The 14738-nt window shown below is 43.9% G+C and overlaps 2 protein-coding genes across 8 annotated transcripts in view; one reads left to right on the plus strand and one right to left on the minus strand.

Annotated features, from left to right (window-relative positions):
* Positions 1-6078: 6078 nt before the first annotated feature.
* LOC110501629 (lysophosphatidic acid phosphatase type 6) lies at positions 6079-12076 on the plus strand. Of its 2 annotated transcripts, none has more exons than XM_021579325.2 (11): positions 6079-6279; positions 6751-6990; positions 7164-7292; positions 7961-8091; positions 8562-8641; positions 8717-8804; positions 8936-9068; positions 9213-9313; positions 9525-9617; positions 9793-9958; positions 10920-12076. In XM_021579325.2, the coding sequence occupies exons 2-11, from the start codon at positions 6766-6768 to the stop codon at positions 11052-11054; spliced, it is 1281 nt and encodes a 426-aa protein (XP_021435000.1). In that variant the 5' UTR covers positions 6079-6279; positions 6751-6765; the 3' UTR covers positions 11055-12076. The 2 variants fall into 2 exon arrangements, with proteins under 2 accessions (XP_021435000.1, XP_021435002.1); XM_021579327.2 differs by having other exon boundaries at positions 6086-6279; positions 6756-6990.
* A 705-nt stretch (positions 12077-12781) lies between these two features.
* Positions 12782-14738, minus strand: part of LOC110501627 (B-cell CLL/lymphoma 9 protein) — a 34620-nt gene continuing 32663 nt past the window's right edge. For 5 of the 6 annotated variants that reach the window (XM_021579321.2, XM_021579322.2, XM_036958985.1 and 2 more), the window contains one exon: positions 12782-14597. In XM_021579321.2, the coding sequence (XP_021434996.2) occupies positions 13543-14597 (1055 nt within the window). In that variant the 3' untranslated portion in view covers positions 12782-13542. The remainder of the gene's footprint in view (positions 14598-14738) is intronic. The other variant, XR_002470230.2, reaches the window with a different exon arrangement.

The following is a 14738-nucleotide window of genomic DNA, read 5'->3' on the forward strand; positions in this document are numbered from 1 at the left end:
CTACCTTGTCACAACACAACTGATTGGCACAAACACACTAAGAAGGAAATAAATTCCACAAATGTACTTTTAAGAGGGCACATTTGTTAATTGAAATGCATTCCAGGTGAGTAGCTCATGAAGCTGGTTGAGAGAATGCCAAGACTGTGCAAAGCTGTTATCAAGGCAAAGGGTAGCTATTTGCAGACTCTCAAATATTATATATTTGGATTTGTTTAACACTTTTTTGGTTACTACATTATTCCATATGTGCTATTTCATAGTGTTGATGTCTTCACTATTATTCTACAATGTAGAAAATAGTAAAAAATTAAGAAAAACCATTGAATTAGTAGGTGTTCTAAAACTTTTGACCGGTAGTGTAATACAGACTGGGGCTAAAGATGGATGTGTTGGCAAACTCCAAGTTGATCCATTCAGAAGGCACCAGGCTGGCCGTACAAACCCAGGAGCGGCAGCCCAAAATGGGGGAAACTGTGGAGGATTGTCTGGTGTACAGCTCCAAGAGCATCACAGGAAGAGAGACCTTGGGGTGTGTAAGCTCACTGGGAGTGGGTTAGGTGGATCTTGAGAGCTTCCGCATATTGGACTGAGCTTTAAGATTGTGACCGTTGGGAGAACTGATGTTTTTTGTTAGAGCAATAAGAGCCTGGCCAAGCTTGAAACATGGACATGATAACTGTGATCAAATATTGATCTTGATGCAAAAGAGAAATACACCTTTTAAATCACAATTTGGGAAAGCCTTGAAATAACAGATAATTGCACATTGTATGTTTTGATGTTTTATAGATCAGAGAATTACAGTAGATCTTTCTTTAAAGTCTAAGAATAGTGTACATTAAGCTTGCATATTCAGTGTGCCAAAAACTGTCCCACTGTATACCCAGCTGCTGATTATAATAATACAAACATGTACATGCTTGCAAATGGAACACACAGAGACGCGCACACGCCCACACACACACACTGCTGTCAGAGGAGGTAAAAACCCTACATTCAGGGGTCTGACCAAAGAGTGTTGTCCCCTGATCCCTGCGATCCAGTGACGGAGGCTATCTGCAGCAGTTTGGAAAGTGAAATTGGGACACAGATCTCTGCAATGCAATCCATTGTGCACTATATCAGCTTCAAATATAGCAGGAGCAACTGTTTTCTCTGTGTTTAATCCTGATTGCAGACACTGCATTCGGAAAGTATTCAGACCCCTTACATTTCTTCCACATTTTGTTGCGTTACAGCCTTGTTCTAAAATGGATTAAATTGTTTTTCCCCCTCATCAATCTATGCACAATACCCCATAATGACAAAGCAAAAACAGGTTTTTCAAAGTTTTTGCAACCATTTTATTTAATGAAATATTACATTTCAGACCTTTTTATTATTCAGGCCCTTTACTCAGTACTTTGTTGAAGCACCTTTGGATGCGATTACAGCTTCAAGTCTTCTTGGATATGATGCTAAAAGCTTGGCACACTTGTATTTGGGGAGCTTCTTTCATTCTTCTCTGCAGATACTCTCAATCTCTGGCAGGTTGGATGGGGAACATCGCTGCACAGCTATTTTCAGGACTCTTCAGAGATGTTCGATCGGGTTCAAGTCTGGGCTCTGGCTGGGCCACTCAAGGACATTTAGAGACTTGTCCCGAAACCAATCCTGCGTTATCTTGGCTTTGTGTTTAGGGTCTTTGTCCTGTTGGAAGGAGAACCTTCACCGCAGTCTGAGGTTCTGAGCGCTCTGGAGCAGCTTTTCTTCAAGGATCTGTCTGTACTTTGTTCCGTTCATCTATCCCTCGACCCTGACTAGTCTCCCAGTCGTCCCTGTCACTGAAAAACATCCCCACAGCATGATGTGGCCACCACCATGCTTCACTGTAGTGATGGTGCCAGGTTACCTCCAGTGACACTTCAGGCCAAAGAGAATCTCATGGTCTTAGAGTCTTTTAGGTGGCTTTTGGCAAACTCTAAGCGGGCTGTCATGTGCCTTTTACTGAGGAGTGGCCTCCATCTGGCTCTACCATAAAGGCCTGATTGGTGGAGTGCTGCAGAGATGGTTGCCCTTCTGAAAGGTTCTCCCATATCCACAGAGGAACTCTGGAGCTCTGTCAGAGTGACCATCGGGTTCTTGGTCACCTCCCTGACCAAGGCCCTTCTTCCCCGATTCCTCAGTTTGGCCTGGCAGCAAGCTCTAGGAAGAGTCTTGGTGGTTCCAAACTTCTTCCATTTAAGAATGATGGAGGCCACTGTGTTTTTGGGGACCTTTAATGCTGCAGAAATGTTTTGGTACCCTTCCCCAGATCTGTGCCTCGACACAATCCTGTCTTGGAGCTCTAGGGACAATTCCTTCGACCTCATGGCTTGGTTTTTGCTCTGACATGCACTGTCAACTGTGGGACATTATATAAACAGGTGTGTGCCTTTCCAAATCATGTCCAATCAATTTAATTTATCATAGGTGGACTCCAATCAAGTTGTAGAATCATCTCAAGGATGATCAATGGAAACAGGATGCACCTGAGCTAAATTTTGTCATAGCATAGCAAAGGGTCTGAATACTTATGTAAATGAGTGTTTTATTATTTAGAAATTTGCCAGAATTTCTAAAAACCTGTTTTCGCATTGTCATTATGGGGTATTGTATGTAGATTGATGAGGGAAAGAAAATATGTAATGCATTTTAGAATAAGGCTGAAACGTATCAAAATGTGGAAAAAGTCAAGAAGTCTGAATACTTTCCGAATGCACCGTATACAGTAACATAGCACAAGCATTATCTTCCCGTCAGAAATCAGAACAAGGGACAGCTGTGCAAAAAAAAGTGTTTTGTCCATTCAACAGACTCCAATCATTACAGAGGGTTTTATGCGCTCAGGATCAGATAGTGAGGAACTATGCAAAAGTAATCAAGTGCCTATGAAAAGTGAATTCACAAAAGGATCAAAGTCCCAAACGTTCAGCTCCATGTTAGATTTGAGAAAATGTCCTGATGTGAAAGAACAGTGTGTTCAAAAGCCATATATGAAAACAAATCATTTAGCTTGAATCAAGGCAAGGCACAAGCTTGAAAAGTTGATTGTCCTTCAGTATATCTGCATGTTTCATTTTTTTTTTTTTTACCCACGAGGTGGAGACATTTCCCCTTGAGCCTTTAAAATACAGTGTAATTCCTTTCTTACAACAAAATTACAGGTATCTTCCAAAATGTGTGGGGCCACCACGAGCCAGAACAGCTTCAATGCACCTCATCATAGATTCTACAAGTGTCTGGAACTCTGTTGGAGGGATGCTACACCCTTCTTTCACAAGAAATTCCATGATTTGGTGTTTTGTTGATGGTGGTAGAAAACACTGTTTCAGGCACTGCTCCAGAATCTCCCATAAGTGTTCAATTGGGTTGAGATCTGGTGACGAAGACGCCATGGCAAATGGTTTACATAATTTTCATGCTCATCAAACCATTTGTGACTTCTGGATGGGGTCATTGTCAGGAGGCATAGCCATGGTAGCCAAAATAATTCCCTGCCCAGCATTTTTATACTTGACCATAAGGATGATGGGATGTTAATTGCTTAAACTCAGGAACAACACCTGTGTGGAAACACCTGCTTTCAATATACTTTGTATCAATCATTTACATTTACATTATTTTGTCAGTTATCTATACTTTAATGTGACTGTGTGAAACAGTTGATTGATTGTCACATTGGTAGCTATCTATCTCTTGGCAGTACATGTATTTTCATATTTGTTTAAATGTGATTTATTTTTGTTTAAATGTGAGGCTAGTCAGAAAATAACATGTCTAGGCCTGGAGGCTACTAAAGAAGGCATAGCCACAACCTGTGAAGTTCTAAACTGATTTTGCACTAGGCTTTTGGGGTTTTGGAATATACAGCCCCCTTTATAATATCATGAATCATATTTTATTTTTCTATAGAGTAGAGGAACCTCTTTTGGGATGCCAACAGACTGGTTGCCGTTTCTCTGTGCACATTTCAATGTCATGTTGTCATTCTGTTCCTGTAAAGCCTGCAATAAAATAAAACTAATCTGTCAAATGAATTTGTCCGCCAGAAATGAATGTGACACAAACTTTCTCAGTAAAGTCGACCACAGCCCAAACATTTGTCCTCGATATGGTTGCCCTCAAACAAATTAATTGACATTGAAACGCCACACTATGGCTAACTCTACACAAGACCTTCCCTCTATAGAAGCTCTCATCTGGTCATCCAAGGAATGATTTTATACTGTATGTCAGGTCCTTCCTCAATTAGGGTACTCTGGGAAACACTGATCAAAACTAAGTTTCCTACCCTCTACCCTGTCTACTGTAGGTCTGCATACACGCAATCCTACTAGTTGCAGATAGCCTTCATTCACACTACTCATTGTCTACAATAAAATGAATAGGCTATCATTATCATCATTGGATATTCATTTTTTATCATATTGCCTGTCTGAACACGTAGTGATGACTATCGGCTTCATCATTAGATAATATGAATACATCATAACATCCAATGTGTATATCTACTTTATGACTTACACACTAAAGTACACAAGATGGGTCTAAAGTTCAAGTCGCAGACAAGGCACTGGGGCAATTTCAATTCCAGTAGGTAGAAAGATTAAAAGATTTAGTTCACAAGTAAATCTCCACACATAAAACCATAGACCATATGCCTATATTTATAATATGCATAAAACACCAAAGAAAGGAAACACCAACAAAAAGTGTCTCAATAGGGCGTTGGGCCACCATGAGCCAGAACAGCTTCAATGCACCTTGGCAAGTGTCTGCTCTTCTTGGGGAGTGCGACACCATTCTTCCGCAAGAAATTCCATCATTTGGTGTTTTGTTGATGGTGGTAGATGCCTCAGGCGTCACTCCAGAATCTCCAAAATAGTTCACTTGGGTTGAGATCTGGTGACTGAGATGGCCATGGCATATGGTATACATCGTTTTCATGCTGATCAAACCATTCAGTGACCACTCATGCCCTGTGGATGGGGCATTGTCATCCTAGGGCATAGCCATGTTAGATGACCCTAAGCATGATGGGATGTTCATTGCTTTTTTCCCCATTTATTTTTGTAACCTTTATTTCAAATCAAATCAAATTGTATTTATCAGGTGCGCCAAATACAACCTTACCGTGAAATGCTTACTTACAAGACCTTAACCAACAGTGCAGATCAAGAAAGAGTTAAGAAAATATTTACCAAATAAACGAAAATAAAAATAAAAAGTAACACAATAAAATAACAATAACAAGGCTATATACAGGGGGTACCGGTATCGAGTCAATATGCGGGGGTACAGGTTAGAGCTAATTTGTACATGTAGGTAGGGGTGAAGTGACTATACATAGATAATAAACAGCGAGTAGCAGCAGTGTAAAAATCTAATGGAGATGGGGGATGTCAATGTAAATAGTCTGGTGGCCATTTGATTAATTGTTCAGCCCTCTTATGGCTTGGGGTAGAAGCTGTTAAGAAGCCTTTTGGTACTAGACTTGGCGCTCCGGTACCGCTTGCCGTGAGGTAGCAGAGAAAACAGTCTATGACTAGTTGACTAGGGTCTTTAGGGCCTTCCTCTGACACCGCCTAGTATTTAGGTCCTGGATTTCAGGAAGCTTGGCCCCAGTGATGTACTGGGCCATTACGCACTACCCTCTGGGACATACGCACTCAATTATTATTTACAATGGCGGCCTACCCCAGCCAAACACTAAACCGGACGATAATGGGCCAATTGTGCACCACCCTATGGGACTCCCAATCACAGCCGGTTGTGAAACAGCCGGTAATCATACCAGGTTCTGTAGTGATGCCTATGGCACTGAGATGCAGTGCCTTAGACCGCTGCGCCTTCTCGGAGCCCCTTAATTAACTCAGGAACCACACTTGTGTGGAAGCACCGGCTTTCAATATACTTGTATGACTCATTTACCCAAGTGTTTCCCTTATTTTGGTAATTACCTGCATACTGTCTGTTTAGTTTTAATTCCCACTTCATACAATATTGCGCTATGTTCATATGCGCACCACGCTGTTTTTACGGTAATGAGGGGCATGGGAGGGAAATGACGCATGTGGTTAGCTTTTCCGTGAAGAACAGTTTCACTTTGAAAGCTTGGATCACACCAGAAATGACTACATATTCCAAAAAACATTTTGTCCCTAGCCGGGTGACGTGTTTTCAAAATACACGGAGTTAGTCGATGACTTTTATTTTGTTTTAAAACTAGTTAATAACTTCCAGTGATAATTAAACGTAAGTACTGTACATTTGAGTGCAACATATTGTGCCGTTGAAGTAGCTAAAGAGCTAGCTAACCCGAAAATGAATTAATTTCTGGTTAGCTAGTTAACGTTACATATTTAGATTACGTTACTTGAATGGCTTTGACATTAGCTGAGATATCGACTGTACCTCATCAGTCTGCAGCACATTCTCAATATTGACATTACCGACACAGCCAGCTTGTTTCAAACGCCTGCTTCATAACTTGCTATCATCGACACCAAAATATCAAGTGCCAGGTTTACCCAGAATGTAGTTGTATACAGTACGTTAACTAGATAACGTTAGCTACCAAAAATAAAGATTGGAATAACGTTTGCTACCGTTAGCTAAAATCTTATGCAGATCACTAAACATGGTTAACGTTAGCTGCAAATGATAGGCAGTGTGCTAGCTAGCAAGCTATGTTCAATGTTGGTATTGTGTGGTCTGTCTCGGCAGTATAGTAACGTAAGCATGAGGACGAGGAACCTCTTGACCAAAGCAGGTGTTTTGGGCTCGGTGTCCATGGCGTTTGGATCCATGCTCTGGTCTCATAAGAAGACAGAACCAACCCAGACGGATTCGGGTTCGGCCCCCTCATGCAAGGAACCACATTTTCCTTACGAGCTCAAACTCGTACAAGTCCTGTTCCGCCACGGAGCCCGAACCCCGCTGAAGTCTATACCAGGCATCATGGAGGTGAGACCACCTGTGTCACACAAGAACATCTGACAGACCTGATGCTCTGTTTCCCAGGACTTGAAGTTGAGGGAAAGCCATTTATCTTACCTTCATATGCCTTGTCTTGGAGATGAGGCTATGTTCACCAGCATCTGGAAGTCTAACCTTTTTCCTTGTCCTGTCTGTATCAGGCCCAGTGGGTGCCTAACCTCCTGGAACCCCCAGCACACACACAGATCAACTATGTGGTGACAGACCTGGAAGGAGGTCCACGGCCCTCCTCACCGGTGGAGGACAGCTACCGGGCCAACATACTGACCGTGAGTATGCCTGTGTCTGTTAACGAGCAGAGGAAGTAGTGCCTAGAGAGATAAGGAAAGGAGTAGGCAGTGCTTGGATAAGTACGGTTAATGGATTTAAGTTGTCACGTAGGTGTGCTGGCATTGACTCCATACAGACATATGTCACTGTCACTTACTGGGTTACTCACAGCCAGCTGTCAACCATTAGGATTTCCCGCTCCAGACCAGTAACATCACACAACATCACTGGCACGACGTGTCAGGATTGAAATTCTAGTTGCCCATTTAATCTATTAGTGGTCTTTGAGGGTAGGGGTCATCATAAAGGACTTTGCACCCTGAGAGACCTTCTCCTGAGGCTTAGACCGGGGGCTGTATCTCAGCTAAAGGCCTGTTCAAGTGCAAGAACAATCTGTGGTTCACTCTGACCCAGCTCTGACTGTTATGGTCTGGGCCTGGCACTGAGGGAACGAACAGATAGCCAATGAGCATATACTGAGAGGTTTGTCCTTCACTCAGCGGGAGATTGCTGCGAGACTCTTCGGAGGATTGTGTCTGTTTCGCGGTGCACCTGGCATACCACAGTACTACTCTGCGGGCACACAATAGATAGACACTGGTGATGCCATTTTGGATTGACTGTCTTGGCAACCTTTGACTCCTGACCCTGTTCCTCTCCCCTGCAGGGGGGTACGTACCCAGGTCAGCTGACCACGGTGGGCATGCAACAGCTGTATGAGCTGGGAGAGAGGCTGAGGAAGAGATACATCCAGGACACAGCCTTCCTCAACCCCACCTTCAGCCCTACAGAGGTTTAGTAAGTACCACAGCCATCCTCAGCCCCACTTTCAGCCCTACAGAGGTCAAGTAAGTACAGACCAGTAGCCTGGTAGTCGCATCTGGTTCTGTAGCCAACTCCCTCTTTGTTTTTGCTTGACAATGTTAAAGGGTATAGCAGAAATATCTGGGCCCCAGGTTAGGTAACCTATAATGTACTGTTATTACTTTATGGATCTAGAAAGAAAGACACTGAATACAAGGATGTAAACTTGAGCTTTACATTTACTTAAGTAATTAGCAATGGCATAATTACATTGCTCATACACTATGCATGACTGTAGGTGCTTGGTCCATAAAGGGGACATGAATAGGTAACAGAACAAGAACATACCATAATCAGTTATCAACCTGAACGGTAAAGTACACTCCTACTACAACACGATTGTAAGATCTGTGACAGAGTACATGTAGCCACAAGACATTGATATATTCTTCTCTCTCTCCCAGTGTGCGTTCCACTAACATTGTGAGAACCATAGAGTCTGCCAAGTGCCTGGTGGCAGGGCTGTTCTATCAAAGCCAGAGAGGTAGGTGTCAGTTTGTGTTTGTGTGTCATAGGAAATACTGGTCTATCTCCTAATGTTGCTCCCCCTCTCCTGAAGACATGGTTCCCATTCTGACGACTGAGGCAGAGTCAGAGATCCTGTACCCTAACTACCATGGATGCAGACTGCTCAAACTCCTCAGCGGGTGAGTGACTGTCTGGGTCCCTTTTCTTGTTGATTTTTGTGATTGGCTGGATCCCTCACTTGTTGATTTTTGTGATTGGATGTTTCTCTCGTGTTGGTTTTTGTGATTGGCTGTGTCTGTGTGTACTGTAGTCATCGCTGGGCGGAGTCATCCACTCTGCCAGACATTGCTGCGGACCTGAGGAGCATCAAGAGTGCTCTGGGCATCGCTGCCCAACAACGGGTTGACTTCATCCTCATCAGGGATGACATGGTGGCAAGAGAGGTGACACAAAACAACAAAAATACAATACCATGACTAAAAAATATCATTTTGTTACCAAAGTTGATTATGTGGTCAAAGGATATGAGTGATACTATCACTGCGTTACATTGACATTTTAACGTAACAATATGTGTGTTCTAACAGACCCACGGCCTACCCTGCCCACCAGTCCTTGACTCCTGGAGAAACACAGTGGAGCGGAGAGCTGTGGAGATGATCTACCACATCTACGAACCCAGCAAGAGGTCAAAGGGCAGAGGGATTTAAATACAGATCAGCATGTGTAGAGGGTTGGGGAGTAGAACACACAGAAAATACAGTTCCCTGTTCCATGAGCATATGCTTCCTTATTTCACATTATGAAATTACAGTCCACTGTGCATTAGAGGTGTTTTAAAAAATCACCCAATACAGTTGTTTTCTTAATCTTCTCTGTGGTTGGTTTGTTGCGACTAGGGAGAACCTGCAGCTGTGTGTGGGTCCCCTCCTGCATGTCCTAATGGGCAACATAGAAGATAAACTACAGGACACAACCTCAGAGCCCAACAGGTGAACTACTGTAACGTTTACCTGTCCATTAGAACACAGAGCCAGTAGCAGAGATTTGCAGTTCTCAACCCAACCACTTGATGGTAGCAAATGTCATTTTCCGAATGGCACATTCTTAGAACGTGTTGTTGCTAAACATCAGAAATCTGAGAGTATTTATGCATGTTTCTTTCAGGAAGCTCTTCCTGTACTCTGCCCACGACACCACTCTGATACCCTGTCTCATGGCTCTGGGGATTTTTGACATGCGATGGCCACCATACGCTTCAGACATCACCCTGGAGCTGCACCAGCACCGGCAGACCAAAGAGGCCTTCGTCAAAGTGTCCTACATTGGCCAGGTAGGATGCAGGGCTCACAGAAGTGTGCGCACAATATTGAAACAATTTCCAGACTGTTTCTCTCCGAGAGTCAGTGATCTGTTTGTCTAGCTAGGTTTCCATCCAATGGTGAAGGTACATAAAGGTGGAGGAATTCAGATATGACATCATTGTTTTTAGCACTTCCCACAGAGTTCTTAAACTACGGTGTGCAACATGGTCCAATGTGCCAGTAAATCAGCACAATAATTTTTTCCAAAATGCCGCAGTATTGGAGCTAGAATTGGGATCATGTATACTGTGCTGATGCCAATTTAAAAAAAGAGTAATGGAGAACATTGTACAATACGGCGAACTGAGCAAACGAGACATTTGTGTTAAGTACTTGGGGGGCCGCCATCTTTATGTTAAAAATGTTTAAAATCCGCATAATGAAAATGTTTCCACCAAACTGATTTGTTGCGGATATAAAAAAAAAATCAGTATATGTACTTTTTCTCTAAAGTTGAAATCTAAAGTTTTGTGTTTCCAATGCATTTTCAACTCTACTGATAGTTTTGTCACAACTGTTGCGTTAAATAGCAAATGTGCCAACTCTCCTCTTGGCACATGCGGCAGGCTAGTAGTCTACTTGATGAGATTATTGTGGATACTATTTATTTGTCAAATGGTAGTGGTGCATCGATCATCATGTCACCAAAATAAGATCCTCAATATTTATTTGGAAAGGAGCATCAAGCTCATCACCTTGCACTTTCACCACCCTGTGAAGGTCATCAACTTATTTAATCTGTAGCCTAATAAACTGCATGGTTTACTGAGTCAGTTTTCACCACCATTTCTCACATAATACATTTTACCAATACAAAAAGGTCCCTCCATGTCGAACGAACAAATGATCTGCATTTTTTTATACGGTATAACTGGATGGAAACGTGATTAGTGTCTTTCTTACATTCTTTATTTTGATCCGTCTCTGTAGGACCAGTTGGTTCCAGGCTGTAGTGGAGTCTACTGCCCCCTGCAGGAGTTCAAGCAGGCCCTCTCCAACTACTCACTGACCTTTGAGCTCTACGAGTCACTCTGCAACCGCACAAAGGGCGTGGCTGAACCCTGAGGCTTCTGCGACCCCCAGCTCTACCCCATGCACTCACTGTTACCAGCCACCGTGTTTACATCCCACCAGAGACTTCCACTCTCCAGCCCTAGCCTAGCATTTGCCTATCACTAGCCATTGTATTACAACAGAGGTTTTCAAAGTGTGAGTACGCGGTTGTCTTAATGCTCATTGAAGGGAGGCCCACTGTCTCAGACTTTGAAAACAGGCTGTATTACAGTACAAACTGTGTGTTAGGATACCTCACTGTCTAAACGCACAAATATAGCTTCACTGTCAAAGTGTATAACTGGCTTTGAAACCACATCCAGCTGATATCAGGGCAATGGGCATCCTGTGTGTTACTGCTCATACTGGTTAAGATGAAGAGTTTTACTTAGAGGTCTTAATTTTTGAAATGATCTGGTAATATATTCTGCCTAAAAAATAAGTGTGTTACCAATTTATATTCATACGTTTACATTCTGTGACTACTATGCACACAGCAATGTGTATTTACTGTATATCTGATTACTTTATGCACTGTAAATTATAGTGCACCAGATTCTAACTAGCTGAAATATGTTCTGGCTTTGTTGCTTTTAGAGTGAACTAAATTTCTTCATATCAAACTGCAATCTTTTCCTCAGGGGAAAACCAAGCACATCATGTACGTTGTGTTCATAAACCAAGGGAACCAAATGTGTGTGTGTGTGCACGTTTACCCACTCCAAATCATTCATTTTAGAACCTGTTAAAAGGGAACTACTCTGCTAAAAGTTTGTCGTGAGTGAAACACTAGGTGCTGCCTTTTAGGATTGTATTGTGTATAAATGAAATGCATGGACCTATGAGCAAATATACACCCCCACACTGGAGTGATTTAATTTGCTTGTTAGTTGTATGCCAAATCATGGAGAGTTGCCCTGAAATTCTTTGACTTTGCTTTGGAGTGGTGGAGAGTAATAAAAGAGTTGGTCAAGGCTTTGTCTCTCACTACTGTGCAGCATAGCAATGGTCCAATCTCAACACCAGTGGTCATATATGGTCAGTCAGTGGGCCTCATAAGGATACCTGAACATCACCTTTCAGTCATGTATTAGAATTCAGGGGTATTCCGCTCTTACCCTACAAGGTCTGGAGCCTGCTTGTTTTCTGTTCTACCTAATTAAATTGCACCTACCTTTTGTCCCAGGTCTAAATAAGTCCCTGATTAGAGTGGAACAATGGCACTGTCTGATACATTGTAGTTTTGATCCACTCAAACACGGCCAATATGTTGTCTTCCATTGACACAGCCTTGGAAGACGTCTCTGTACCAAAGACAATGGAGGTACACATGACAAGCTTACAGACGGGTGAGGAAGTAGGGATCTTGGTTTTTCCTGACCATGTGACTTGAGCAGGAAAAGTCATGTTATATGGTCTGGAAAGATGTTGATGGTCAGATTTCTGTCTTTCTTGATACCCTGTTCCACTAATGTCTGAGACCACCATACATACAGCACCTGACTAGCTCATCGAGGCCTGTCCCACTAATGTCTGAGACGACTATAAAGTACATGACGAGCTCACCAGTTCTACAGTCTGATCCCACTCAGTTCATTTATGAGATTAATGCTGTGGGAATGATATTCCAGAGTAAATAGAAGAACAAACAGGAGTAAGAGAGCACATAGAACAGTTCTACCGCTATTCACACTGACTTGCTAGTAGAAATGTTTATATGTGAGTAAGACACTTAAGTTGATCCATGTTTGTGCTTTTTTAATAATACTAGTATCTTTGAGGTCATAGTTTGGTTTGTTATACACTGGAGTTACAAAGGAAATGAATGGAAAACAGTACTGTTCTTTAGTGGGGCGTCCCTCCCCCAATGAAAGGTGGATAAGAGAGCTTAGAGGTCATTGATAGAATCCCTATACATACTTACAACAAAAACACACACACAGGCGCATACACACACAGTCATACTGGACAGAAATAGTCAAAACGATGGAGCCAGAGAGAAGATGGGAGTTCCATTGAAATCTTCTCAAAGTACGATTTTATTCCACAAAGTCTTTCTATGTTTGTTATCCATTACCGGACAAATCCATTGTTGATTTTTAACTGATTTGAAAAAGTCGATGTACAGTCCTCCAAGGTGGTTCACTCCATTCCTCTCCGATGCTCAACTCACCCTTATAATCAGAGATTTAGAAGAAAAAAAACACTTGAACAGTTTAAATTGACATTGAAGCACAGCAATCCCATACATTCAGACATTTCTGAAGAGACTAAATGAAATGCTTGTGGTAAAAGACAAGTACTGGGCTATGTAGCTCCCACAAGCCATTAACTACCCATTCCTCTGCACTACATGTTTCAATCCAGAGAACCCACCTCTGTCTTTCATTCCTTACTTCCTGCGTTTTAATCCATCTCTTATCTGCTGTGAGACTTATTCCATCCTCATACTGTATATCGGCTCAGAACATTCAAGGTCCAAGATTCTATGAGTTGTGTGTTAGAACATTCCGGGCCCTGGGCTGAACCCCATGTCCATGTCCCTGCCACGCTGCCTCATATGCCCCCCCATCATCATCGTCTGCTGGGGGGGGGCACCCATGCCTTGTAGTGACATCATCATATTGGGCGACCCCCCAGGCCCAGGGTGGTTGTAGAGCACCCCCCTCTCTTTCCCCTGCATCATGCCCCCCGGACCCCCCGGTGACATCATCCGGTGCTGGGGCCCCATCATTCCCTGACCCATGAACCCTGGGGGTCCATGCGGCCGCATATGATTGTGGGAAGGGTTTCCCATGGGCATGTCCTGGGGGGCCATACCACCTCCCGGCCCCCCAGCCATCCCCCCCATCCCTTGCATGGACATACCCATCCTGGGCGGGCCCTCCCCCATCATACCCTGCATCATCCCCTGCATGTGTGGAGGTTTCCCCCCTGGGCCAGGCCCATCTCCTCCTCCCCTGGGGTAGTAGGACAGAGTCTGGCTGGGCTTCTCTGATGGGATGATCCTGGACAGGTCAAACTCTGGCATACCGGATGCTCCTGTTCGCATCACTTCATGCAGATCTGCATCACTAAACTCTCCCTGCATGTTGAACTGCGGTCCTCCAGGATTGTTGGGCCTACCCCCGTCGCCTCCCCCTCCATGGGGCATGTTCCCCATCCGACCGCCCATAGGACCCCCCTCTCCCTGGAAGCCCATGGGATGTCCTGGGAAGCCCTGGGGCCCGGGGCCATTGTGGGGGGAGAAGGGACCCTGCTGGGAGGGGGATTGGGGCAGGGGGTAGCCCTGCACTCGGTGGGAGTAGCCCATGCGCCCCTGGGGCATCATCTGGGGGTTGCCCATGCCTTGGTCCTGGGGGTTGGGGGGCATCATCATGCCATGGGGCATCATGCCCGGGCCAATGTTGGGAGAAGGCATCTGCTGGGGCATGCCGTGGGAGAGAGGCTGGGAGCCCATGGGGGTCATACCCAGAGGACTGAGGGCAGGCATTGAGCTAGAGGAGCCGGGGCCCATCATACGAGGAGGACCTTGGTGCTGGTTCATTCCCATACCTACAGAGGGCCACAGAGAGAGACAAGAGGGATGTTAGTGCACCATACAACACAGACAGCAAACCTACATCAAGTGGCGTAAACAGAGTCACACCTCTATGAAAAACGGTTCAAAATACATCTCAAAAATGGTTTAACATG

This window comes from Oncorhynchus mykiss, chromosome 22, assembly GCF_013265735.2.
Source record: "Oncorhynchus mykiss isolate Arlee chromosome 22, USDA_OmykA_1.1, whole genome shotgun sequence".
NCBI lineage: Eukaryota > Metazoa > Chordata > Actinopteri > Salmoniformes > Salmonidae > Oncorhynchus > Oncorhynchus mykiss.

Excerpts from the sequence above, each read along its gene's own strand:
- LOC110501629 (XM_021579325.2), top strand. The coding sequence starts at position 6,766 with ATGAGGACGAGGAACCTCTTGACCAAAGCAGGTGTTTTGGGCTCGGTG. Across the intron at positions 7,293-7,960 it reads ACCGGGCCAACATACTGACC|GGGGGTACGTACCCAGGTCA; the intron begins GTGAGTATGCCT and ends TCTCCCCTGCAG. Across the intron at positions 9,618-9,792 it reads ACAACCTCAGAGCCCAACAG|GAAGCTCTTCCTGTACTCTG; the intron begins GTGAACTACTGT and ends TGTTTCTTTCAG.